Source organism: Terrapene carolina, unplaced genomic scaffold, assembly GCF_002925995.2.
Source record: "Terrapene carolina triunguis isolate 2854851 unplaced genomic scaffold, T_m_triunguis-2.0 Scaffold192, whole genome shotgun sequence".
Classification (NCBI taxonomy): Eukaryota; Metazoa; Chordata; order Testudines; family Emydidae; genus Terrapene; species Terrapene triunguis.
Window position 1 is genome coordinate 2,835,428 of NW_020664543.1, and position 25,434 is coordinate 2,860,861.

A 25,434-nucleotide genomic window follows, 5' to 3' on the forward strand; every position below is an offset into this window, starting at 1 on the left:
CAGCGCTCAGGGTGCCGGGAGCTTGCCGGGACTTTGTCTCTGGGATCGAGTTGTTTATTTCCTTAAATTCTAGAGGCAGAAAATCCCCCAACTCATTTATTCCTGCACCAAGCGGAGCCAAACCACCCGGCATCACCCCCACTTCCCCTGCCCCCTCCCCCCCCCAGCTGTGCCTGGCCCGGCCCGGCCCTGGTCCATACAGGATTCCTGGAGAGCACAGGTGGGCCAGGCCTGGGTCACCAGATCCCCACCCCAGGGCTTTGGCCGCCACTAGCGGCTGAGGTCACTGGGGGCTCCACACCTTGACATGGCCCCCAGCCAGCCTGGCCCCGTCGTCCCGTTCAGACGCCACGGGCCCTCCTCACCCGCCCTCACTGCAGGGCTATAAACAACCCCCTGCTGCGCCCTGACGGTTCTGCCCCCGCAGTCCTTCCCCCAAGCAAAGTCTGTTCCTTCCATCTCTGCTCAGACGGTTACTGTTCCCAGAACCCGCAACGAAACGGAAACCACACGCAGGCATTCCTGCCCGCCGCCACTGCCACGCCATGCACACGCGCCCTCCCCCGACAAGCCCACGCCATCGCACGCCCAGCGTGCCAGGCCAGCAAACGCCTGCACACGTGTGCACGGGCCCTCTGCCACACCCATGGGCCCCTGAGCCTCCCCAGCCACACCCATGGGATCCTGCCCCCTGGAGCCCGTCCTGGATGAGGCCTGGGCTGGCTGCCCCCCACGTCCAAGCTCTCCCCCCATTCTGCCTCCCCCTCTCCCTGCCCTCTCCCTCCCATAGCCAGCCCTGACCCCTGCCTGCCATCACAAGACCTTTGGCCTGGGAAAGCCCCCTCCCCCCCCCCCCCAGTTTGCTGCCAGGACCCTCAGGCCAAGGTATTTGGTGTCCCTGTAAGTTCCCCTCCGGCTGGGTTGCTGCTCGGTATGCCAGAAATAAACAGGCGCAGAGTGCCGGGCCTGGCCTGGGGCAGGGAGCTAGGCAGGGGGCAGCTGTGGGCGGGGAGGAAGCCGATGCCCACGGCAGAGGTTCTGGTGCCCGGGCCCAGGGCCCATCTATACCAACTGGCTGGGCCTGCCAGGGGGTGCTGGCATTCAGGGCTGCAAAAGGCCCTCGGGGGCTGGCCCCCCCGTCTGTGCTCCTTCCCCGCTTGGTGCCGTGAGACAGGGCTGGGGGGTCGTTAGCTAATGAGCTGAGTGCCTCTGAGATGGGGGGGGGCTGACCCCGCTGCGGGGCTGGGGGCAGCTCTGCCTCCCCTGACCTCTCTGCTCCCCACAGCGGAGGATGAAGACTTGGTGGCTGTTAACCTTCGGAGCCTGGCGACCATCGCTGCCCTGGTGGAGGCGGCCGGCGAGGAGAGCACCCCACCCTGCCTCAGCCCCCTGGCGGCCCCCCTGGCCCCCCGCGCACGGGGCCTGCGACGGAAATACACCTGGACCCCCAAAACCAAACCCGTGAGTGCCAGCCTCGCCGCCCTGCCTGCGCGGTCCCCCAGCCTCCGCAGCACATGTCAGGGCCCACCCGAGCCACCCGCCGGCCTGGATTCCAACCGGCAACCCCCAGGGAAAGGTCCCAGGGCCCCATGGCGGCATCTCTCGCCACTCCTGGGAGCCCCGTGCTCTCCCCCGCAGTCTCCCTTTGTCCTTGGAGCCCTGGGCCCACCAACAGTCGAAGGGCCCACCCCATGTTTAGTCTGTGGGTTGCCCAGGGCCCTGCCTGGCTCCTGCCACACCCCAGAGCTAAGCGCATTCCCTGGCACATGGGGACTCCAGGGCGCTCCCGTCTCGCCAGGGTCACCCATCGGGCAGCTCCCCGAGGGGCCCGGATGCCTGTTGGGACGATGGGAACTGGAGCCGTGGGGACCTGGTGGCTGGGTGGGGTGGCCTGTTCCCGACAGATGGATCCCCCATTGCACCTGGGATCTTGGAGAAAGGGGCATGCGCCCGGGCTCCTCTCCCCAGGCAGTCGAAGCTGCCTCTGGCCTTGGCCCTTTGCTGGGCTCCAAAGGCCGGTTCAGGCAGAGATGGGGGGCCAGACTGGTGATGCCAACGAAGGGAGCAGCTGAGGACACGGTGCTCAGCCGCCCAGCCTGCAGGCCCTTGGCTCTCCTCCCTCACGCTGACCCTGGGCTTGCCCCCCCAGGTCTGCCCCCTGAAGGCCGCCATTGAGCAGCTGGACACGCAGGAGGTGGAGATGCGGCTGCGGCTGGCGGAGCTGCAGCGCCGCTACAAGGAGAAGCAGCGGGAGCTGGTGAAACTGCAGCGACGGCATGACCATGAGTACGTCACCCTCGACGCACCCCTGCCCACTGGCCTTTCGGAGCCCCCCACACACACAGGGCATGGGGCAGGCACCCAGTCTGTGAAAGGGGCAGGGGAGGGAGGGATGGAGTGGGGGGTGGGTGGGGGGGAACTGCCGCAAAGGAAAGAGGAGGGAGCCCCCCGAGGTCTCTGCCCAGTGTCCCAGGAGGTGTCAGAGCCCCAGGGAGAACCTGTAATAGCAGCAGAAAAACAAGGCAGGTGAAAAGTCACTGGTGTGATGAGTCTGAGGCCGTTCTCAGCCTAGTTCACGCAATGAGCCAGTCAGCGGAGAAGACGCAGGAGCCCAGAGCAGAGGGCAGGTGGGGGGCGAGTTCCTGGCGTCACTCTGGTTTTGTTGTGGCTGGTGCCCGCAGGCACGACGAGAGCTCGCGGAGTCCGGCGCGGCGCGGCCCGGGGCGGCCGAGGAAACGGAAGCACTCCAGCATGCTCGGCACCCTGCGGCAGAACAACGCGCTCAGCAGGGCTGACGGCAGGAAAGTCAAGTGAGTGACGCTGCGTGTGGTGCATTGTGGGGATATGCCAGCAGCTGGGGCCCCTGTCTCTGGGGGTCGCTTGGCCCCAGGAAGCCCCGTGCTCTGGCTCCAGGGGGTGTGCTGCATGCATTGCCTTGTGGCATGGGAGGGTGGGGGCTCATTCCCCATCCCCGGTGTGGTAGATGTGACTCTTAGCGAGCCCCAGGCTCAAGCCCACAGGGCAGAGTGGCACGCCGAGCGCTGGGACTGTAAACCTGCAGCCCCCTGCACTTGGCTGGCCGATTACAGGAGCGTGTCCTGGTGTCCTTCCTCTCCTTCCTGCTTCTGCGTGGCACTGCCCGCCTCACGGCTCCTCTGCCCCAGAACCGGCAGCATTTCGGGGGCAGGAGACGCAGTCACCGTGTGTGCAATCGGATGGAAATGGGGCTGGAGAAAGGGCTGGCTGGCTGCAAGGCTGGCTTCCTCCTTGCGCTCCCTCCCCAGCCCATCGCCGAGCGGAGCGGTTCCGACGTGCCTGCACTGTTCCGGGGAGCCCCCCCCCCAAAGGGGAAGGCAGCGTTGCATAAAAGCCTCTTTATCTGTGCTGTATAAAGTCATTGGTCACGCTGCAGTGCTGTTCATTGCTGCTGGCGCTTTATTATTATCCATTAGCCGCCCGGCGCAGTCATTCTCGCACTCACGGGCCCTGTATAATTGTCCTTCTCTGCTACAAATTGCCTCTCCCGGCAGGCCCATTTGCATAAATCCTCCGAGCTAGTCCAAACATGATTGGAGTGTGTGTGCGCAGTGCATCAATCCTGATGATTTGGTAATAATAGTTAAATCTGTACTAAATGGTTCCTTCAATTAAGACAGAGGGAAAAAATTAATCTCGAGGTTTTATGTCACAAAACATTAGCAAATGGAGTGAAGGTTAGAGTTAAAAAAAAAAAAAAAAGCAGTTAGTGTTGGCTTAGGGTTGCAACGTGGCTCGACCATATGGCTGGTGGGAATTCTCCTGGGCTATTGGGACAACTGGTTTTGCTCCCTCCCCCCAGTCCAGGGGAAAGAGGAGAAACCTCCCCCACCCCCATCCGCAAAGCAGCCCGCTGAATACAGGGCCGGCTCCCTGTGACGAGACACCCCGCACTGCCCTCCACTGCCCGTAGCAGGTCTGTCTCCTCTAGTGACTGGAGAAAAGGGCTTCCGGGCTCCTCCACAGACGCCTGGGCTGAGCACGACCGCCCTCCTGCCAGGGCTGCCCGAGCTGCCAGCTCTCTGGTGGGGAAGGAGGGGCAGAAAATGCCCTGGTGGGGCCCAGGCCAGGGGACTGGCATACCTGGAAATTCCTTCCCCACTCCAGATCTGGCCACTTCCCTCCCCTGGTGCATGGGCCAGAGTCACTGGAGCGTCTGCGTCCCTGGCGTTGCTGATAAAGGACCCAACAAGAACCTCAGATGGATCCGTGCCATTTACCTGGGCAGTGGCCAGACTAAGGCGTGTTCCTGCTGTTTGTGTGCACATGCAATCATGCAGCCACACTCGAGCACGCGTGTGCTCATGCACATACTTTCCTCCACAGATGCAGCCACACAGACCGGCACACTCACGTACGTGTGCGCCAATGCATACCCATGCACACACTCATCCTCGCACGGACACGTCTGTGCTCCAGTACACACACAAATGCACAATCACACAGCCCTCCACTTGGCCTGACCCGCCCACTGCACACAGCCTCGCCCCACGTTCGTGCACCCACACATGGCCTTGCGGCGAGCTCCCTGTGCTCACACCCCTGCACCCATCGTGCTGACACACACGCTGCTTGTGACCCTGTGCGCACGCACGTCTTTGCACAAGCCCTGGCCCCGCACCCCAGGAAAGCTGCCTCTGCAGGCTGTGAGCCTGCAGCCCCACACGCAGGCCCTGCCCCTCCCCGTGCGCCACATGCGGCATCTTGGCCACAGCCATGCGGCAAAGGCTCCTCCAGCAGCTGCAGCTCCGGCCCTTTGGCCGCCATCCTATCACTAACATTCCTGCCTCCTCAAGCTCTCCAAGTGCACGGAGCTGGCTGAGCGGAGACGCCTCCCAAAGCCGGACACTCCCCTGGAGCAAAGCTGTGGCCTTGAGCCGTGGAATCTCCTCGCAGGGCCCCGTTCCTCCCTGGCTGGCCCAAGGGCCCCGGCCAGTGACTTGGAGAGCTGGGAACCTCCCTGCCTCCCCTCCTGGCTCTCTGGTTAGCCGGGGATTCCCTCCCTGCCGCCCGGAGCTGACACTGGGTGCCAGGGTCGCCCAAGGGCACCGGGTCGAAAGGTCGAGTGAAAGCATCAGGCCCTGCCAGAGGGGTGTGAACAGGAGCTGCCTTGCAGGTGCGGGGCCGGGGGACAGCCACGGACCCCAGCCTGGAGCGCCAGGGCAGGGGAGCAAAGTCAGCTTCCCTGGAGCTTGGGGCTCAGCCCCGCTCCTGACACGGAGGGGCTCCGGGCGCCAGGCCTTGGGGCAGCGAGATGCCCTGGTTCGGGGTGGGCAGCAGCGCTGGGAAGGAATGAACAGGGAGGGTAAATGAGCCCCCTTCAGGGAGCCCGGGGTGGGGGGGGCATTCTCCCTGTGGGGTGGCTGCTCCAGCGAGCGCCCAGATGCACGGGCAGTGCCCGCAGAGCCGCAGGCAGGGCGGTGGAACTGGCAGGGCGGGCGCTGGTGTTGTGTCCCGCTGATTGCACAGTGGGGATGGGGGCCGTGGCTGGTTCTGGCACTCTGACCCACAGCGTCTCTGTGCGCCGCTCCCCGAGGTGCTGTGATCTGAGTGCTGGGGTGGGGGACCCCCCTCTCCCATCCCCCACCCCCTTGGGCCCAGCTGCCGCTCCCAGGCCCTGCCTGGTTTTTTCTGCACTCTAATGACTAAAGCAATTAGTCAGTAATAAATGCCCCCAGCCCCAGGAGGGCAGCACCTGTGCATCTCCCACAGTCGGGGGGGGGGGGTGTCTCCCCATCTCCCCCACTCACCAGTGGCAGCACTGACATCCTCTCGGACGGGACAGGCCAGCCCCACGTGGGAGCTGCCTTTCCCCTGCCAGCCCCGTGCCCATAAAGCGCCCTGACAGCTGGGGATGGCGATTCATTTTTGGTGAAAGAGGCGATTGTCCGTGGAGCGGGTCCGTCCCCCCCCCCCCCCCCCCCCGTATTAATTAGCTCCAGCAGCAGCCGCCTCGCGGGCTCTCTGGAGGAATGTGGCAGGAAGGCACAGAAAGCCCAGGAATGTCCCAGGGAGAGGACCCCCCCCCGCCCCGTCCCCACAAGGGAGCAGATGCCGGGTGTGGGGGGTGGATCTGGCCTGCCCCAGCTGTGGCCTCATTGTGTTCATTGTTGGGTGGGGAGATCCCAATGCAGCCCATCCCCCCCATAATACACCTGCCAGGGAAGGAAGGGGGCGCAAGGCTGGTGTCAGGGAGGCATTGTCTGTGCAGCCTCTACCCCCAAGGATCTCAAAGCACCACAATGGATTTTTGCCTCCCAGTTCCCCTCTAGGGGTGCAGAGAAGTCTCAATGCCCCCATTTTATACAGTGGGAAACTGAGGCACAGGGCGATCTGGCGACTTGCCCCCAGTCATGTCGCTGGGACAAGAACCCAGCGCCAGGCTGGGGTGGGAGTTCGGAGCCGCTCTGGTTCTCTGCTCCAGCATGGACCTGGCTCATGCCCACCTGTTTGTCACGAGCCTTGGCTCCATAGAACATGGCTCTGGGCAAAGGGGCCGGGTGGGGGCAAGATCCCTTCCCAGCCCCCCTAGGCTGCCCGGTGCCAGGTGCAGTTCACAGGGCCCCGGGCTCAGTGGCTATGGGGGAGTGCTTGGGAGAGTGCTTGGCTGGGGGGGGTCAGGCTCTGGCAGTGGGGCTGACATCAGGGTGGAGGCTGGCAGCAGGCTGGGATTCCTGGGGCAGCCGGGTAGGCAGCAGGACAGGGCTCCTGGGGTGGGGCTGGTGGTGGGGTGGGGCTGACGGCGGGTCGGGGTTCCTGGGGTGGGGCTGGTGGAGGGGTGGGGCTGATGGCGGGGCGGGGTTCCTGGCAGGCTGGGGCTGATGGCGGGGCGGGCAGGCTGGTGGCAGGACTGGATTCCCGGCACCCCGGGACAAGGCCCGCGTCTCCGCGGCTCTGCATGCCCGGTGCACTGAAGGCCGCTATCCCCCGCTCATAGGGCCGTGAAGACCAGCCTGTCCCTCCTGTGCGCGGAGCTGCGGAGCGACGGCGAGCCCAAGAAGAAGCGGAGCAGGATTGCCGAGGCGGCCTACAGCAGCCTCAAGGGCGCCCAGGTGAGTGCCCGTGCCGGGAATGGCCCCGCTGGGTTGGCTGGGGGAGGCTGGACACTGGGTGAGGGCGCTGGGCACGGTGCCCAGGGGTCTCTGGGGGGTCTTGGCTGTTCCACACATGGGCGGCCCCATTCCCCGACAGCCCCAGCCGGGAGGAGCGGGGATGCGGGTCGTAATGAACTCAGCAGCACTGCTGGGAAGCCCAGCTCCTCTTCTGGCAATGGGGGATGGGCGAAGCCATTGCTGTGGGGCCGGGTGGCAGGGCAGAGCGCGCTGGGTGGCTGCTCAGGGCTGTGCTGTCTCCGGCCCACACAGGACAAGGTGCGGTGCAAGAAAAGCGCTGCCAAGGCGGCTCACAAGGTCTCCCAGCTGAAGCAGAAAGTGAAGAGCAAAGGGCTCCCGGCCGGCATCAGCCCCTTCCGCAGGAAAGAACCCAGCCCCGGCAGCCGGATCCAGAAGAAACTCTCCAGGGCCAAGAGCACCAAAGCCGCGGCCTCCACCAAGTACCCGCAGCCGGACCCGGCCAGCCGGGAGACTTCTCACTTCAAAGCCACGCCCAGCCCGGGGGCAGCCGGCGCAGGTACGGGAGTGGGAGAGGGCACGGGCCAAGGGTTCGGGGCCACAGCCCAATCAGGTCCCACTGGCAGCCGGCCCTAGGGCTGCCCCCCCTTCATACTGCTGCAGGGAGGCCCTGGGCACGACTCTCCGCTCCACAGGGGAGGGAAGGGGCATCTGTCCCTGGGCACAGGGCAGCTGGCAGGGCAGGGCTGCCTTGGCAGCGAGAGGTGCCGGCTCTGATTGAGGGGCAGGGGGCTCCCTGGGGCTGGGGGCCGTGCACAGGGATGAGTGCTATCTGCAGCTACTGGGGGAGAGGAAGGGAGGCCGACAGATGGAGAAAGCTCTGTGGGACGAGGAATTTAAAAATAGCTCTGTCTGCCTGGCCCAGGGCTGGTTCCCGAGGCCCCGGGGGCGACCCCGCAGCTGCCGGGCAGGGTTATCGGGCAGCCAGGCCCTGACACACAAGACTGGGAAAAAGCCTCAGCTTCCTCTCCCCAAAAGCCCTTTGGTCCGGCAGAACAAAGAGAGGGGCCCGCTGGGCAGGATGCAGGAAGGAGGAAGCCGGAGCAGGAAGCGCTTGCTGCGAAGGAGCAGGAGGTGCCATCCCCAGGGAGCGCCCTCCCCGTGCCCCGGGTGAAGGGCAGAGAAGTGGGAAGGGCAGATAAGACGAGGAAATCCAAGGCTCTTTGTGCCGGCCCTGGTGGTGTCTGGCTTCAGCAAACCTCTCCCGGGTGCCCAGCCCTGCCCAGCATGGCTCTGCTCCTGGCGGGAGGGGTCCTGCCTGCCGACTGGCCACCGGGCTGGGGCCAGAGAAAGGGGATCCCAGCCCTGCACCCTACCCTTCTGGGGGTATCCCCAGGCGAGCCCCAGGATGGCTTCCAGAGACCCCCCCCAGCCACTCTCGGGCTATGACATGGGGACATGCTGAGTCCCCTGCTGCTGCCCAGCGGGTCCCTCCCTGATCCCAGGGCCGGGCAGGGCAGTGTGGGGAGAGGGGGCTGGGTAAGTACGGGCCCCCCTGCACCCATGTGCTCTCCGGCCGGCGCTCAGCCTCACACCCGCCATTGCAGCCCCACCTCCCCCATCTCTTCCTCACCCCTCCCGGCCTGGCCTCCCCCTGCAGACGCAGACTACGAGAGCGAGGACGGTGCCGCCCTGTCGCCTGACGAGACCCTGCCCCCGGCCGTGGTCGGGCCCTCCCCATCCTCGGTGGTGAAGATGGAGGCCAATCAGAAGGCGAAGAAGAAAAAGGAAAGGCAGGGGTTGCTAGGTAACGGGAAAGGCAGGCCGGGGGTACCGGGGATTGGCAGGTGCCAGCACAGGGCAGGGGGCCCCTGGCACAGACCCCCCTGAGCAGGGGGCAGGCCATGGAGGCAGAGCTCCCTTTGCCCGGAGCTGGGGCAGCACGCTGGAGGGGCTCACGCTGGCACAGTCCAGCTCTACCCAGCGCCGGCCCCGTCGGCCCACCTCGAGAGGCAGCGAGCGAAGCCAGATGCTTTGCTCAGCGGGTGCCCTGATGGAAACTTGTGGCCAGCTGGCCATGGTTCAGAGTCAGTGCAGGGAGAGCACCCCCTGCCGGTGCCCCAGGACGCTGGCCCACATGCCAGCACGGGGCCCCTGCTCCTTGGCGGGCTCAGGACGGGCACAGGCTGGCAGTCGCCAGGACCCCTGGCCTAAGCAGCCCGTCCCTCCCCTCTCTCCCTGCAGGGCCTTGTCGAATCTCCAGCCCAGAGGGCGAAGTCAAGATCAAGCGGCGCCCGGGGAAGCCTGGCGCAGGGAAGCTGGAGAAAGTGCCCGCCAAGCGGAAGACGGGGGCCTGCGAGGGGACCGCCAAGAAGAAGCTGAAGGGGAATCCCAAGGAGAGCCTGCGGCAGCTGGTGCAATCCGGCGCGGGCAGCCTGGCAGCCAGCAACAGCCCCTTCCCCGGCACCGACGCCAGGCAGTTCACACCCAGGGAGGATGGGGCCAAGATTTCCAGCGAGCGCCTGAAGAAAGCCACGCGCAAGAGCAAGGTGCTGCAGTCGGCCCTGCGGGTGAGTGCTGGGGGGCAGGGGCTCCTGTAGGTGGGGGGGCCGGGGGTGCTGAGTGTGGAGAGGCAGGGGGCGCACAGGTTGGGGGCGTGTTGCATGGTGCAGGGCAGAGGGCTGTGGGTGTGCTTGGGGGTCTCTGGGCCACAGCCATGCACTGTCAGTGTGCTAACCCCTGTCGTCTCCCCCCCCCCCCCCCCCGACAGCGGAAGAACGGGGCGCTGGCCCTGGCCCTCTCGCCCAGGAATGCCAAAACCATCCTCAGCAAAGGCAAGAAGCTGGGCAAGGTGAAGAGCAAGGTGGCCACCAAACAGGTAAGGTAGCCTTGCAGCCCTGCCCCCGCCCCTGCTGCAGCAACCCCTCCCCCACCTCTGCCAGCCCTGCCCCCGCCCCCACTTCGGCAACCCCTCCCCCACCTCTGCCATCTGTGCCCCCTCCACGCATGGCCCCTAGTCTGTGCCATTGGAGCCCAGCCCTGGACCACATCCTGCCCAACCTGCCACGGTTGGGAAGAGACGCTGAGGCCAGCTGCCAGCTCCCGAGCACATCGGCCTGCGGCCCCCTGACTAATCACCAGCCACCGGTCCACAGATAAGGGGCTGCTCAGAGACCTGTGGGCGGAGAGCCGTCTGGAGAGACCAAGGCCGCGCACGGGGGGCTGGAATCCTGGCCAGGGCTGTCTGTGGCCCTTCGGGGGGACTGGGGGTTGGGAGGAGTAGCAGGAATCTATCCGTGGCGGGGCAGGGGGAAGCCCCTTGGGGCCATTCCTCCCTCCAGACGCTCCCAGGCTTCCCCCGGGCCCCCGAGAGGTTCGCTCCCCCAGGCTGGCCGGGCTGCAGGCAGAGCCGACCTCCCCGCTGGTGCTGTCGGGAGAGACCCAGGTTCAAGGCCTGGCCAGCGGCTGAGGGCTGGGTGAGGGGCTCCCTGGCGGCCCCCGGACCACAGGGGGGTGGCTGCTCACTGCCCCCCGCACTCTGTCCCCACAGTGCAAGGGGCGGGCGGTCAGCAAGCTGCTGGAGAGCTTCACCGTGGAGGACGACTTCGAGTTTGATGACAACAGCAGCTTCTCAGAAGAGGAGGAGAGCCCTCGGCTGGGGGCTGAGCAGGGCACAGCCCACGGTGAGCTCTGCCCCCCGGGCAGAGCCCAGGGCTGCCAGGCCTCTGGGGGATGGGACGAATGGACACAGCTCAGGGGGGTCTAGGGCAGAGGAGTTGGTGCTAAGGCACCCGAGTCAGGACTCCTGGGTCCACGCCTGGCTTTGTGTGTGACTGCCCCGTTCTGTGCCTCAGCTTCCCCAGGGGGCTCTCCAGAGTGGGGCTGTGGGGCTCAATCCAGTCACGTCTTGCAGCGCTCTGGGATCCCTGGAGCGAGGTGGGGCCACAGAGTGGCGGGGCGGGATCCCGGGGGGCACAGCGCACCCCACGGCTCCTTTCAGCGCTCTGTAACAAGAGCCAGCATCCCCTATGCAGCCCCCAGAAGCCAGTGAGCAGGCTCCGGATCCCGAAGCCACGGGAGGGGCTGTGAGGCATGCGAGTGCCCTGTGGTGCGGCTTGCCTTGCGGGCACAGTATGGGCAGGGGGGCAGGCGCTGGCCCCTGGGGGACTCATGCCCCGTCTTCTCCCCCAGCGCACTCCTGTACTATCCGCAAGGAGGACCTGCGGGACGGCCTGCGCGTGCTCATCCCCAAGGAGGACAGTCTGCTGTACGCCGGCAGCGTCAAGACCCTGCAGCCTCCGGACATGTAAGGGCCACGCTGGTGTGGGGGAGAGACGGGGGGGCCGGGGGGACCCACAAAGAAGGAGACGGACAGATGGACAGACAACCCCTGCACGGGAGGGGCTACCGTGATGCCCCTCGCCCGCCAGGGTGGGTCACCCTCTAGGCCCCTTTGGATTTTCCCAGCCGTTCTCCCCCGGAGAGGCCAGTGAAAGTGATGGTTCTCTGGGAACGCTCTTGGGATGCGAAATGTGTCCTGTCTCTACCCATCCCCCTGCACCCTTGCCCTCCCCCCTCACGGCAGCGCTGGGCTGCGGGCCCTGGGGTTACCAGGCTGGCCCTGCAGAGCCATGCACTGGGCTCTGGGCCTCTCGGGCCGGACGTCCCACCTTCCCCCTTCTGGGCGAACTCCGAAAGCAGAGGCGAGCCTCTTCCTCCTGCTGCGCTGGCCTGACCCCTTTGTTCGCTGACTCCCCCCTGCAGCTACAGCGTTGTGATCGAGGGGGAGAGAGGGAACCGCCAGCGGATCTACTCCCTGGAGCAGCTCCTGCAGGAAGCCGTGAGTGCTCTGCTCACCCTGGGTAAACACAGAGCTTGGCCCGGAGCCCCGGGGAGGGAAACAACCTGCCTCAGACAATCGGAAGGTCCCGGCCATCTGTGCAGGGCGGGCAGGGCAGCCTTCAAAGCGCGGGCAGGAAGGGAGGGGTTGGCAAGCGCCCAGCCAAGGCAAACAAGGGCAAGCGCGCACAATGTGCTGGGGCCAGCTTGGGGACGGGAGCCAGGCCAGGCCAGCTTCACAGCACCCCGGGCAGCGGCTGGAGCACACCAGAACCCCACTGGTTCCCCGCCCTGTGTGCACTTCCCAGGCAGAGCTCCCCCACGTGGGTGCGACAGACACCCCCCATCCTTTGGCGGGGGGGGAGGTTGTCCCCAGGCAGAGGCCCCAGCCCTGCCGAGGAGCCTCTGGTGACCCATGCTCTTGTCTCCTTCCAGGTGCTAGACATCAGACCCCAGTCCAGCCACCACCTCCCGCCAGGCGCCAGGGTGTGCGCGTACTGGAGCCAGAAATCCCGCTGCCTCTACCCGGGGAACGTGGTGCGAGGTGAGGAGCCTGCAGGGTGCAGGCCGGGGTAGGAGCCGTTCGGGTGATTCGGGCCACGGGGCAGCGCGAGCACCGTTGGGCTGCAGAACTGAGGCTGGTGCTCAGGTGCCAGGCAGGGGTCCCCAGGCAGGGGCAGCGAGAGGAGAGGGTAGCAGGGCTGGCACCTCCCTGGCACACAGCTGGGAGCTCAGATCTGCCCGGGACACGGCCCTGCTGAGAGGCCTGGGCAGACTGGGGCTGTACGGAGGGGCGCACAGAGTGAGTGCAGGGCGGGAGGAGCTGGGGATGGGCCTGGCTGGAGGAGGACTCTCATTCTGCCGCATGCGCATGTGACTGTGGCCCAGAGATGCCCCTGCCATCAGCGTGTCCCTGCCCCGGCGTGCTGGCTCTGGCGCAGCCTCACCTGCTCAGGGCCTTGTCCTCAGGGACGCACTGCGCTGGCAGTGGGGTGGCCCCCTCACTCGCCCAGCGCTGGGGCTCCCTCTCCCCTCTGCGCGCACTGACAGCACGTCCCCCCAGGGCCCTCCAGCGACGAGGAGGAGGAGGAGGAGGACCTGGACTCAGTGGTGGTGGAGTTTGACGACGGGGACACAGGCCACATCTCGGTATCCAACATCCGCCTGCTGCCCCCGGACTACCAGATCCAGTGTGAGCCGCCCGGCTGGGCCCCGGGGGGGGCGGGGGGCCGTGGGGAGCCCCGCAGAGAGGCACAGGTTGTGTGTGCAGGGCCAGGGGCCAGAGTACTGGCCTCGCACTGCCAGGGGGCTGGGCAGGGACTCAGCCAGGTCTCCCTGCCCCTGGGGCCTGGGCCGGCCCATCTGGCTACGGGCACGAGTCTCCTCTCGAGCCCTGACGCTCGCTGTGGTTACAGGCACGGAGCCCTCCCCTGCCCTGCTGGTATCCAGCACATGCCGGCGGACGAAGCGGTCCTCCAGCGACGCCCCCCCGCCCAGCGAGGCGGTCCCCAGCCTGTGTGTGGATGGGCGTGACAGTGCCGAGCCAGCCAAGAACGCCAGCAAGAAGGCCACTAGCAAAGAGAAAGCCGGTAGGTAGAGCCAGGGGCTGGGAATGAGCCTCCCAATAGGCAAGGGTCCCTCACCTGCTCCGCTACAGCCAGCCAGCAGAGCTAGGCCCTTCCCTGGGAAAACTCCATAGGGGGCTGCGACTGGCCTAGCAGGGAGCTGTGGGTCGGGAGGGAGGGGCACCAGCAGAGCTGGGGTGGTGGAGCCCAGGGCTGGCCTCATGCTCCTCTCCAGCCAGCGCATTTGTCCCCGACTTGAGAGCTGAATTGGCACAGCCAGGCCTGGGGACCCGTGTGTGCGGGGCACGGTTGGGACGCTCTGGCTGTGGATCAGGAGCCTGGCAGAGCCCGGAGCTGTTCTCACCCACAGCCATTGGCCTGACCCGGCTGTTTCCCTCCCTGACAGGTAAAGCCGATGTGCTGGCCCTGGGTGCCAAGGCGCTGCCGCCGGCTGATCACTTCCTGGGCCGGCGTGGCAGCCCCCTGCTGAGCTGGTCGGCGGTGGCCCAGACCAAGCGGAAGGCGGCCAGCAAGAACCCAGCCGTGCTGCAGAACCTCTTCCAGCTCAACGGCAGCAGCAAGAAACTGCGGGCCAAAGAGGCGCTCTTCCCCGTGCACAGCGTGGCCGCCCCCATCTTCGGCAACGGCTTCGGTGCCGACTCCTTCAGCAGGATCGCCAGCTCCTACGCCTCCTTCGGCGCCGGCGCCGGCCTGGTGCTGCCCGGCACCCAGAAGCTCCTGCGGGCCAAGAAGGTGGAGAGGCTGGAGGCGGAGGTGGGCAAGGGGGGCAGGAGGAAGTCGGGCAGCGAGTACCTGGTCAAGCTGGACCACGAGGGCGTGACGTCCCCCAAGAACAAGAACTGCAAGGCCCTGCTGATGAGCGACAAGGGCTTTGGGCCCAAGCTGGAGAGGCCCCTGCCCAGCCATGGCTACGCCCACCCAGCTCTGGTGGGCAAGGACAAAAAGGGGCGGGCCCCCATACACCAGCTGCCCATGGGGCTGGCGCTGCGCAAGTACTCGGGCCAGGCCGACTACGCCTTGAACTGTGACAGCGACTGCCACAGCTCCTACTCCGACGAGGACGAGGAGACTGGTGGGCTAGGCGCCAACGTGCCCTCGCGCTTCATGACGCGCCTCTCGGTCTCCTCCTCCTCCTCCGGCTCCTCCACCTCCTCCTCCTCCGGCTCCATCTCCACCTCCAGCCTGTGCTCCTCGGACAACGAGGACTCCTCCTACAGCTCCGACGACGAGGACTCCACCCTGCTGCTGCAGACCTGCCTCACCCACCCCGTGCCCACCCTGCTGGCACAGTCCCAGGCCCTGCGCTCCAAGAACAGCGCCCCGCAGAGGTGCTACATCGCCAAGGCCGCCGCCGCCAGCGCCAAGGCCAAGCTGAAGCGCAAGGAGGCCCTGAGCTTCTCCAAAGCCAAAGAGTTCTCCCGGAGGCAGCGGCTGCCGTCGGTGGAAAATCGGCCAAAGATCTCCGCTTTCCTGCCAGCGCGGCAGCTCTGGAAGTGGTCGGGGAACCCCACGCAGGTACGTCCAGCCCCGCCCCTGGGTACATCTGGCCACGCCCCCAGGTACATGTGGCCCTGCCCCCGGGTACATCTGGCCACGCCCCTGGCTATATCTGCCTCCCCCTCCCAGTACATCTGGCCCCACCCCTGGAAGCATCTGGCTCCGCCCCCGGGGGAGTCTCAAGGGCAGGGCCGGTTGAGGCCTCCCATGTGATTGTCCCTGGCTTGTTAGCTTGGTGCGGAGGGGAGGCTGTTGGGCACTGCCAGCAGATGGGATGAGGGGCAGGGCGCGCCCCTAACAGGGATGTCTTGGGTCGGGGAGCTGCTGGAACAGGCTGGCACCTCCACCAGCAGACCCCTGCCATGGAGGCGCAGTCACTGCCCGAGGGGGCACCGGCTTGGCACACCGAGGCGTCTCCCCCAGCCCATTCCCTCCATGGTTTGCAGTTCTTGGTCCCCCCATTAGCTCCGATCCAGGCAGAACCTCCCCACCCCCTGTCCTTCTGGGAGCCCATGGACTCACTGAGGGGGCCTGGAGCCGCTGCATCGCTACCAGCCCCCCAATCCCACCAGGGCAGCCGTGCTGCTGTTATTGGCACCTCATCCCAGTGCCCGGGATGCCAGTGTGGGGCGGGAGGGTCGCGAGCTGGGGCCTGACTGCGTCTCCACCCCCCGCAGAGAAGGGGCATGAAGGGCAAGGCCCGGAAGCTGTTCTACAAAGCCATCGTGCGGGGCAAGGAGACGCTGCGCATTGGCGACTGCGCCGTGTTCCTCTCGGCCGGCCGGCCCAACCTGCCCTACATCGGGCGCATCGAGAGCATGTGGGAGTCGTGGGGCAGCAACATGGTGGTGAAGGTGAAGTGGTTCTACCACCCCGAGGAGACCAAGCTGGGCAAGCGGCAGAGCGACGGCAAGGTGAGGGGGTGGGCGACTGGGCACGGACCGTGGATGGGGGCAGACGGGTGCGGGACAGGGGTGGCTGGGCGGATGAGCATGGGATGGGGCGCTGAGTGGACAGACCTGGGATGGGGGTGACAGGCGTGAGATGGGGGTTGCTAGGCAGATGGGCACAGGATGGGGGCACTGGGTGGAGGGGCACAAGATGGGGGTACTGGGCAGCTGGGCACGGGACGGTGCATTGGGCTGCCGGGCGTGGGATGGGGCACTGGGCAGACGGACACAAAATGGGGGTTGCTGGGCGGACAGGCACAGGACGGGGCACTGGGCAGCCAGGCACGAGATGGCCCCTTTCCCAAGCCCCCCGGGAGAACCCAAGGGCTGCGCTCAGAACAGGATGGCCACGGAGCTGCCAGCATGCCGGGCAGGGTCCAGTGGCTGAAGCCCCTGGGGCCTGCAGGGGACCCTCACCTTGCCCTCTGCCCACAGAACGCGCTGTACCAGTCGTGCCACGAGGACGAGAACGACGTGCAGACCATCTCGCACAAGTGCCAGGTGGTGGGGCGGGAGCACTACGAGCAACTGACCAGGAGCAAGAAGTACCAGGACCGCCAGGACCTCTATTACCTAGCGGGGACCTACGACCCCACGACGGGCCGGCTGGTGACTGCCGACGGCGTCCCCATCCTGTGCTGACCCCGCCAGGGGCGAGCCAACCACCCCCCGGCCACCCACCGGCAAACACGCAGGGGAAAGGAGCCGGGAACCGGGGCCAGGAATGGCCGAGCACCCTGGGGCCTTTTGCCCCCCTTTCTGGGTGGGCTGGCCAACGAAGGGCTGCGCTGACATCGGGGGAGCTCCCCCAGCAGCACCACCTCTGCCCGTTGGAGCCAGGCCCGGTAATTATGCAAACCCCGCCCAGCCGCACAACCCCGGCGGCTCCCATGGAGCAGCGGCCCGGATCCCGGCCGCGGGGCAGAGCCAGCCTGGCTTGCCGGAGACTCGCACACAGAGCTCTCCTTCCCGTTGGCAGGCGCGGAGAGATTTGAATTCAAGCCATACTGTCCCTAGTACCTCGGACTGTTTGCCAGCAGGTAAAGCAGAAATCAGGTGTATTATTCTATTTATTTCTCATGTAAATATTGTATTTCTTCCGGGAAGTTTTATGGAAACAGAGAAACCGACAGACAAACGGGGGGGGCGGGTGTTGCAATGCACTGTTTGCCCTCAGCCTGGCTGAGGCTGAGGACAGCTGGGGTTTTCTGTACATAGGGAGGGAGCAGGGAGGGCCCCTGGCGTGCTCACCCCGCTGACGGGACCGCACCCGCCTGGCCGGCTGTGTAATATAGACCCCCCGGGGCGCGCTCCCTCGGTCCTTCGGTGTATTATTATTATTATTATTCTGATGCTAGTGACCCCGGCTCTCTGTCGGGGGGCACGTGCCCTGGGGCGGGAACAGAGAGAGAGTATATATATTATTATAAACTAGGGCAGGGAGCACACAGCCAGAGCCAACTTCCCTCGGGAACCAAACACGCCCGCCACGCACAGACCTGCCGCTCCTGCATGCACCCACGCCCCGCACAAGCAGGAGACAGGGCCGGGCTGGGCGTCTCCCTGTGGCTCCCAGCCATGCCAGGACCCCGGGTAAAGGACATGGGTGGATGTGTGCAGATGGGGGAAGAGGGGGGGCATTCGCATGTGGACGTGGACACGTGGAGGAGTGGGCACGCAGGGGGTGGGTACGCGGAGGGGTGCACAGGCGCTGAAAGGACAAAGTGCAGGGGTGCCCGACAGCACCGCACCCCCTCCCAGCTGGGGCCAGGCAGCCCCAACCCTCTTTTCTGAATCCCATTAATCCATTAAACCAAACTAACCCAGACCCTCTCAGGAGAAGACGCAGGGGCCCGGCTGGAGCCAGCACTGCCCATGGGACGTGGCTGCCCCGATGCCCTGGGCTGGGGCCCAGCTGGAGCCGAGATGTCTCTGCTCTTGGAGTGCCCTCAGGCCTGCAGCTCTGGCAGTGGGGCTCACGGCCGGGCTGCCCCCCCCGGGGGAATTGGGGCTTTTCTGAAAGCAGAAGAACCCAGTGAGAAGGTGCCCGGGGTGGTGGGGCTGAGCCAGCCGGGAACGGATATCGCGCCCTGCTTAGAGCCCATTGCCCTGGCATGGCGAGTGATCCAGAGGGGCAGTGGTGGCTTCCTGCAGACAAACCAAAGCACCCCCCCCCCGGCTCACCCCCTCCCCCCAGGGGCTGCGCTGGGAGCCCGGCAGGGACATGCGGGAGCAGGCCCCTGCCTTTGCCGGCCCATGTGCAGACACCCCCGCTCTCCCACCCAGCGGCTGCCAGCATGTCTGCCACAGCTTCCCACTCCCCCCATGGCAGCCCTGCCCTACAGGGAGGTGGCACCCGCTGGACACAATGCTGGACTCTGTGTGGCCCATGCCAGCTCGGGGTAGCATGGCCCCACTGAGCGGGCACCTCCAACCAAGGACCAGACGTCCCCAAGACCCCATGCGGCCCCAGGGCCACAGCGGGGGCTGATGTAATGTGTTCGGAGGTGCCCCCGCAGCCCCCACACTCCCAATACTTTGCTGTCTGTGGTTTCTGCCCACTCCAGTCAGGACCCACGCCCTCAATGGGGCAGGGGGACGCTGGCCCGTCCCAGCCCCCCCTTAAGCTCCAGATAGAAGAGAAAGGAGCCTCCCCTCCCCCCGGTGGTCTCAGAGTAACCCAGATTCCTGATGAGTGCGTGAGACGCCCCCCCGGACCCCCCCCCAGCGGCCGTGCCCCCCTCCCTGTGGCTATGCTGTAAATGTGTAAAGGGCCGTTCTGCGCCGAGGGGAGGGGTTTTTTTTCAATGTAAACACTAAAAAAACTACAACAAAAAAAGGGGGCAAAGACCCCGGTTTTCTGAACAGCAGACGATGTAAAGGCCTTTTAGTATGGAACTTTTCTATCGATAACTTGGCTTATGAATAAATATATGAAACCTTGCTGGGCAGCGGGTGTTCAATCCCTCGTGGAACCAGCCCCACGGGCAGACAGGCACTGGGCACCGGGGCAGGGCTCTAACCTATGTACTGGGGGTGCCAGGGGAACAGATCAGGAGTGGGGAGGATTGGGGGTGCCCTGCCTTTGAGGGGTGTTGGGATGAGGCTCGGGGAGGATTGGGGGGGGGGGGCGTGCACTGGGGGGGCCATGCCAAGGGGCATCAGTAACATGGGCCGGGCGACACATCAGTTACAATGACACCCAAGGGCCAAGTGTGGCACTGGGGAAACCTGGGTGCCAGGCCCTGGCTCCATGTGACCCGCTTTGCCTTAGCACTGCTCAGAACAGGCCGACAGAACACAGGTTCTAGTCCCCAGTTCTGCCACTAACGCCCTCTGCGGCTACAGACAAGTCCCTTGTGGAGGGGTGGGTGGCTCTGTGCCTCAGTTTCCCCTTCTGCCTGAGGGGTCTCAGTGGCCTCCCCAGGGGAGAGTCTGGGACTCACGCTGGGACGTGCTTTGAGATCCTTGGCAGAGCCAGGAAGGCTGAGTGCTCACCCTGGCTGGCCTGGTGCAGCCCACCCCTTCTCCAGCAGTGTGGGGTCAGGGTCACCCCATGGCCTGACTGCGGGCCAGGCCCCCTCCCAGCCGAGCCACTCGCAGCACAGAGGCTGTAAATCCCACCGCGGCCCCCCGCAGCTGCTGGCTAATGACTTGGTTTTATATCTTAATTCACAATTTTATTGCCCTCTTCCCAAGCGCAGAGACAGAGAGGTGTAATTAGCAGCCAATGGAATTACCGCCCGCCCCGTGCCCGCCGGGCCCGGCTCCAGCGCCACGCTCAGGAAGGGAGCTGGAGCGGCTGCTGGCACAGGGTGGTCCGGAGGCCCAGGGCGAGCAGGGTCTTGCTGGCCCTAGTCCTCCTGCAGCAGCCAGGGCAAACACATCTGCTCCCCCCGGCTCGATAAACAGACACGGGGGTGGGATAAATGGAGACACTGGCTGGCGCAGTGAGATTAATGGGTGCACTGATGACAGGCACAGGGGGGCACTGGTGAAATGTTGGGGTGCTCTCAGTTCCAACCCCCATTCTCCAGACAGGGAAACTGAGGCATGTAGCTGGGACCTGACTTCCCATGGTCACACTTCAGTGGCAGACGAGTTACAGCCCTAGGAGCCCTATCTGCCAGCCCCACACTCAACCCCACAGCCAGCCCTGGCTGTCCCCCAGGCCCCAGCACGACCATTCCCCAGGGCAGCAAGCGCCACCCAGCTCCTCTCTGGGCTGTCCTCACCCAGCCCCCTCCCATGCCAGGGATGCTGCCCGGCTGCTTCCCCATGCAAGCCCTTTGCCAGGCCTCTGCAGGGACCGTGCCTATGGAGAGCCAGCCCCACTGCATGGGGCTTTGGGGCTGCTGTGGCCGGAGCGCATCACTGGGACCCAGGCAGGGCAGAGCTAACCCCAGTAGCGAGACACCAGGATGGGGGCAACTGCGGCTCCCCACAAGCATCGACGGGCAGGGGCGTGAAAGCCCCCGTCTGGGAGCTGGGCAGATTCCAGCCAAAAAGGGGAGGGCAGAGACAGCACCAGGAGCTAGGCATCCCACGGGGCCAGAGGCCCTAGGCTGGGGGGCTGAGGCCAGCAGCCCTGCGGTGACTGGCTTGGGGGCTCTTAGCCATGGGAACGCTGGCCTTTCAGCGCCAGTTGGATCCCGCGGCCGTCACGGGCCCCCCCGCGGTGTTCTCAGCACTGGCCGCGGGCGCTGCCCGGCTCAGCAGAGAGGTACCGGAGACCAGGCTCCCCCCCAGAAGTGGGGGCATGTTGCTGGGGTCCAATGTTCTGTCTCCTCTCGCAGGCAGCCAGAGCGCCCCAAATGCCTTCCCCCTCCCCTTCCCCCACACCCACCGGCCCAGCTGCTCCACGTTGGTGCTTCGTGTCTCTCCGCGCTGTGCGGAAAGGGATCCTGCCCAAGGGGAGGTCACCGCCCAGGCCGGGGAGTCGGCTTTCAGCCCAGCACTGCTGCCCAGGCCACGCCAGCCCCTTCGCCCTGACAGCGGGCTCGGCTTAATTCTGCCCAGCCGAAGAGAGACGAAATTAAACAGGAGCTGGCCCGGACCCCAGCAAACCTGGCGCGGAGCAGGCAGCCACACGCCCGGCTCTACCCCATCCCAGGCTGGGGGTGGGCGCCAGGGAGCGCTGACTGTTGGGTTGTTACAATGGGACAGGCCCCATGGGGCCAGCCGCTCCCATCACAGGCGGGCACCCCCCTGACTCACCAGCCTGGAGCAGGCAGAGGGGCCGGCAAGCTCCAGGGACCGCGTCCCCTCTCCCATGCACCCCCATCCCAGCCAGGGCCGACAGCCCCCTGGGGGCAGGGCTTGAGGTCTCCAGCCCTACTTCCCCGTCCCAGGTACCACAGGAGCAAATTCCTTTCCCCACCCGCCGAGGCCATGGCCAGGTGAAAACCCCCCACCCCCACCTTTCTGCCCCACTCCTGTCTCCACTGTGCCCGCCCCACTGGAAGGCCCCCGGAGCAGGGCCCGTGCTGTGTCGGGGGGCAGCGCCCAGAACACACAGGGTTAAAACCGGCGCGCCTGGCTTGTGACCAAGACAAATGAGGCGCTATGGGACCCGCCACAGCAAGATAAATGGTGGCACCGGGTGACTTTGATCAATACACGTGACGCTGGCGCAGGTAGAGATGACAAGCAGGGCCGATCGCAATTAGTTTTTAATACCACAAACCAGTTGGGGACGAGGGCACGTTAATTATTCATCCACCAAGCACCAGCCTCGCCTCCTACAGAGCTGCATGGGTGGGGGCTGGGCCAGAGAGCAGCAGGCACCCCTGGCTGGTGCCCCACAGCCACGGGAGGGGGGCACACAGGGATGCCAGGGCTGGTGGTCTGAGGATCCCCTGGGAGGCATCTTGGCTGATGGACAGATTCTCCCAGGGGAGCTAATGGGCACCGCAGGGCACAGCATCACCAGGCCGGGTGCCCGCCCAGCCTTGCCAGCATAAATGGGCACTTTGCCCGGTCGAGGGTGAAGCAGAGACAGGTGAGTGGGGAGGGGAGAGACGCTGCAGGAGGAGCTTTCCCAGACTCCTCCCCCTCCCAAGCGCCACATGGGCAGCCTCCTGCCCCCATGCAGCTGGCACCTCTCACCCGCCGGGCATGAGCCGACCCACCAGCCCATGATGAGCTGTCACGGAGTGTGGGGGGACACAAGACCCTGCACCCCCGGCTTCCTGCGATTCACCATGACTCTCAGCCAGCCAGTAAAGCAGGTTTATTAGATGATAGGAACACAGTCCAAGACCTGTCTTGCAGGCACAGACAACAGGACCCCCTCAGTTAGGTCCATCTTGGGGTCCCAGGGGCACCACAGCCCCGTTGGGGGGGGGGTCAGAGCCCCATCTGGGCTCTCCTCCATTACCAGCCAGCTCCTGACCAACCTCAACTCCCTCCAGCCTCTCTCACCCCTCCTCCCCCAGCCTTTGTCCAGTTTCCCGGGCAGAGGTGTCACCTGGCTCCAACCCCCTTCCTGGGTTCTCACCTTACATGCTCAGGTATCCTCCCTCAAGGCCAGTCTCCCATCCCCTAATGCAGACCGTCCCAGCCAACACTCCCCACTCAGCATTCAAAGGCCACATTAAGAACAGTCCCAGTTCGTCACAGGAGCACAGGCTGGTCAAGCCGCTCACACCTCTCTGCCCCCAGTCCCCTCGGGATGGCAGGGCCGGCGTTAATCCTGTTCTGGGGCCAGCAGACCCAGGCACCCAGACCCTCTTGTCACGTGCCAGCTGCCGCCCCAGCTCCCCACAACCTCCATCGCAGCTCCTGCAACCCCAGGGCAAGAGGCCCCTTCCCGGGCCGATCCCACAGGTGCAAAGGCGATGGGCCCAACCCCCTGCCCCGCCCCAGGCTGGCCCTGCCCAGACTAGCCCCCTGCAGCTTCCACCCTTCCTCCTGGTCAGGTGGGGATTGTGGGGCGCTGCGAAGCCTAGCCGGGGGGGGGGGGGCACAGAGGGTGGGATGGAGAGAGCAGAGCGCTGTTTTATTCTGGAGACAGAAAGAGCCTGAAAGTCCCAGCACAGCCCCTGCACCCAGCAGGGGCTGGATTGTCCAAGGGAATTAGGCCCCCAAGATACAGAGAATGCCAGGCACATTTGAAAATCACCCTTGCTGCCTGTCTGTGCCTTTAGGCCCCTAACTCCCTTGGGCAGCCTGGCCCCCAGAGGGCATCTTGTTCCACCGGTGCAGTGAGCCCGTGCAGGGTGCTGCCAGGCAGAGCGGGGGTCCCTGCCCCAAGGAGCTCTGAGGCCAGAGTGGGGGGCAGCCCTGTCACTCCAGGAAAGGCCCTGCTGCAGCCACGGGGCTTGGGGCAGGGAGCCGGGATTCCTGGCTTCCACCCTCAGCTGCCCACAGCGCACCGGGTGCCCCACGCGAGGTGATGCCCCCTCTAGAACCAAGGTGAGCAATGCCCTGCAGAGCCCAGCACGCCCATGGGGCCGCTCCTGGCCTGGGGACTGCCGCCATATTCCTCACCCATTTCTCTAGGCCAGGCTGGGGAAGCTCCCGGGAAGGGGGCACGATCCACTCAGACCCACGGATAGCCCCAGGCTCCCACCCCTGCTGCCAGCTCAGAGGGGAGCCCCGCAGGCACTTCTGGCTGGAGACCAGGCCAGGCTTCCCGTTCAACTGGGAGCAGGCCCCATGCAGCCAGCTCAGGGTAGGGGACACTCCTGGGAGCAGGGTCAGCACTGGGCTGTGATCCCAAGCCCCCGGGGTAGCAGCTCCCTGTGACCACGCCCTGGCACCACACCCGAGCCAGTTGCCCAGGAGACCCTGCCAGAGGCCCCACGAGCCAGGCCAACAAGCAGAGGGCCCTGAAGGGCCGCACCAGGGCAGGAGCCGAAGGGGAAGGGCCGCCGGCCGTGGCCAGGGGAGTCAGGGCAAAGGCTGGCTGGCTCGACAGTCCCTGCAGGCACCTCCCGGGCACAGCGCCGGTGGGTCGGCTGGAGGCAGCGGCAGCAGAGCTCTACAGGAAAGACCCAGCGAGCAGTTTGAGGGGCTGCGCCTCCCACACTGGGGCCGCCAAGGAGCAGCAGCGCAGGATGGCGGGAGCTGGAACAGCAGCTCCACAGGGACTAGCCAAGCCACCTCTCAAAGGGCTGGGCTAGCAGGGGGCTGCGGGTCAGGATTGAGGGGCATCGCTCCGGCCTGCGCTATCACTCCCCATTGACGTGAGCCCGGACGCCAGGGCCCGGCAGGATGGGGCTGTTTAGGGACCGGTGCGGGGCGATGGACCCAGCTTTGGAACAGTCTCTAGGAGGAGCCTTTTCGTGGGCCAGAGCCCCTCTGGGTCTCACTCCTCAGACTGCACCTCGGGACCTGCTGTCCCCCGTGCGCTCCCTGCAGCGAGTGCAGGCCCCGGGTGAGATCTGGCCCCTCTGCAGGATTAACGCCCCTCGCCCGTAACAGCGACACACGGCGTTGGCAGTTTATTAGTCACCCAGCACCGCCCAGGAAACCCCCAGGGTGGCAGAGAACAGTGAAAGCCCAGACCCTCCTGCTCAGCCCAGAGCCCGACTAAGCTGCAGTGAACCTGTGTTCTGGCTCTGACTCGACCTGGCTAGACCCCAGGTGAGACCCCGACTCCTTCCAGCAGCCAGGTCTCGTCCCCTCCGTCCTTTGCGCTCGAGTGGGGGATCCTCGCTCAGCTCCCTTAAGCAGACGCAGGGAAATCCAGCTCCCTCAGGGCATCAGCTGGTAGGTGTCCACATCCTGGTGACTGGCTTTGCTGCGGTCTTCACAGATGCTCCATTGATCTCAGGTCTGAGGCCACATCAGAGCAAACAGCCCACTGGGTAACAATACAGCACAGGGGAAACTGAGGCACACGGGATTAAAAATATTACAGAAAATGCCCACTTTCTCATGGGGCCCATGAGAGCGGTTGCTCCTCACCCCACGGGCTGGGCTGACCACATGCTATGGTCCAGCTCCTGTTCTCTGCACGGCCCAGAGAGCCTGTACCCTCTCTGCCCCCCAAGTAGGGGTACAGGCTACAGCTGGAGACAGACACAGACAACCCTGCCTGTATCAGCAGAGGGCAGATGTCTCTGGGTCCCGGCCTAGCTTCCCCGTCACTGAGCGGCTCACCCAAACGGGCACAGGCCAGCCGCTGGCTCTGGTGTCTGCACACAGACTGCTTGGCGGTGGCTGGGGAAGGCTCCTGACAGCAGGTAAGATCAAGGGGCTGCATCACTGGGAGCTCTCTACACAGGACCCCCAGGGAGACTGGCTTGGCCAGGTCCCACTGCAGCTCCCCAGCCTGCCTCAGCCCCAGTGGATTTCTCATTTGTGCCCCATAACACTGAATCAGTCACAGCAGGGCTGGCTGGCGGCATGGCAGCTATTGGTAGGCCAGGGCTGCTGGAGGAACTAGGCTGCGCCCGCCGTGCCAGGCAGGGCAGAGGGAGCCTTTGCCATTCCCTCACCCATTAATGG

At 65.6% G+C, this 25,434-nt stretch overlaps 1 protein-coding gene across 1 annotated transcript in view; it reads left to right on the top strand.

Moving 5' to 3' along the window:
* BAHCC1 (BAH domain and coiled-coil containing 1) overlaps positions 1–17,926 on the top strand; it is an 84,360-nt gene extending 66,434 nt beyond the window's left edge. Inside the window, exons 4-21 of the mRNA XM_029912164.1 lie at positions 470–620; positions 1,215–1,461; positions 2,150–2,286; positions 2,682–2,810; positions 6,974–7,088; positions 7,401–7,665; positions 8,767–8,913; positions 9,351–9,676; positions 9,877–9,984; positions 10,657–10,789; positions 11,298–11,412; positions 11,871–11,946; positions 12,381–12,489; positions 13,009–13,137; positions 13,361–13,534; positions 13,917–15,046; positions 15,706–15,942; positions 16,414–17,926. Of these exons, the coding sequence (XP_029768024.1) occupies positions 470–620; positions 1,215–1,461; positions 2,150–2,286; positions 2,682–2,810; positions 6,974–7,088; positions 7,401–7,665; positions 8,767–8,913; positions 9,351–9,676; positions 9,877–9,984; positions 10,657–10,789; positions 11,298–11,412; positions 11,871–11,946; positions 12,381–12,489; positions 13,009–13,137; positions 13,361–13,534; positions 13,917–15,046; positions 15,706–15,942; positions 16,414–16,620 (3,935 nt within the window). The 3' untranslated portion in view covers positions 16,621–17,926. The remainder of the gene's footprint in view (positions 1–469; positions 621–1,214; positions 1,462–2,149; positions 2,287–2,681; positions 2,811–6,973; positions 7,089–7,400; positions 7,666–8,766; positions 8,914–9,350; positions 9,677–9,876; positions 9,985–10,656; positions 10,790–11,297; positions 11,413–11,870; positions 11,947–12,380; positions 12,490–13,008; positions 13,138–13,360; positions 13,535–13,916; positions 15,047–15,705; positions 15,943–16,413) is intronic.
* Positions 17,927–25,434: the final 7,508 nt, after the last annotated feature.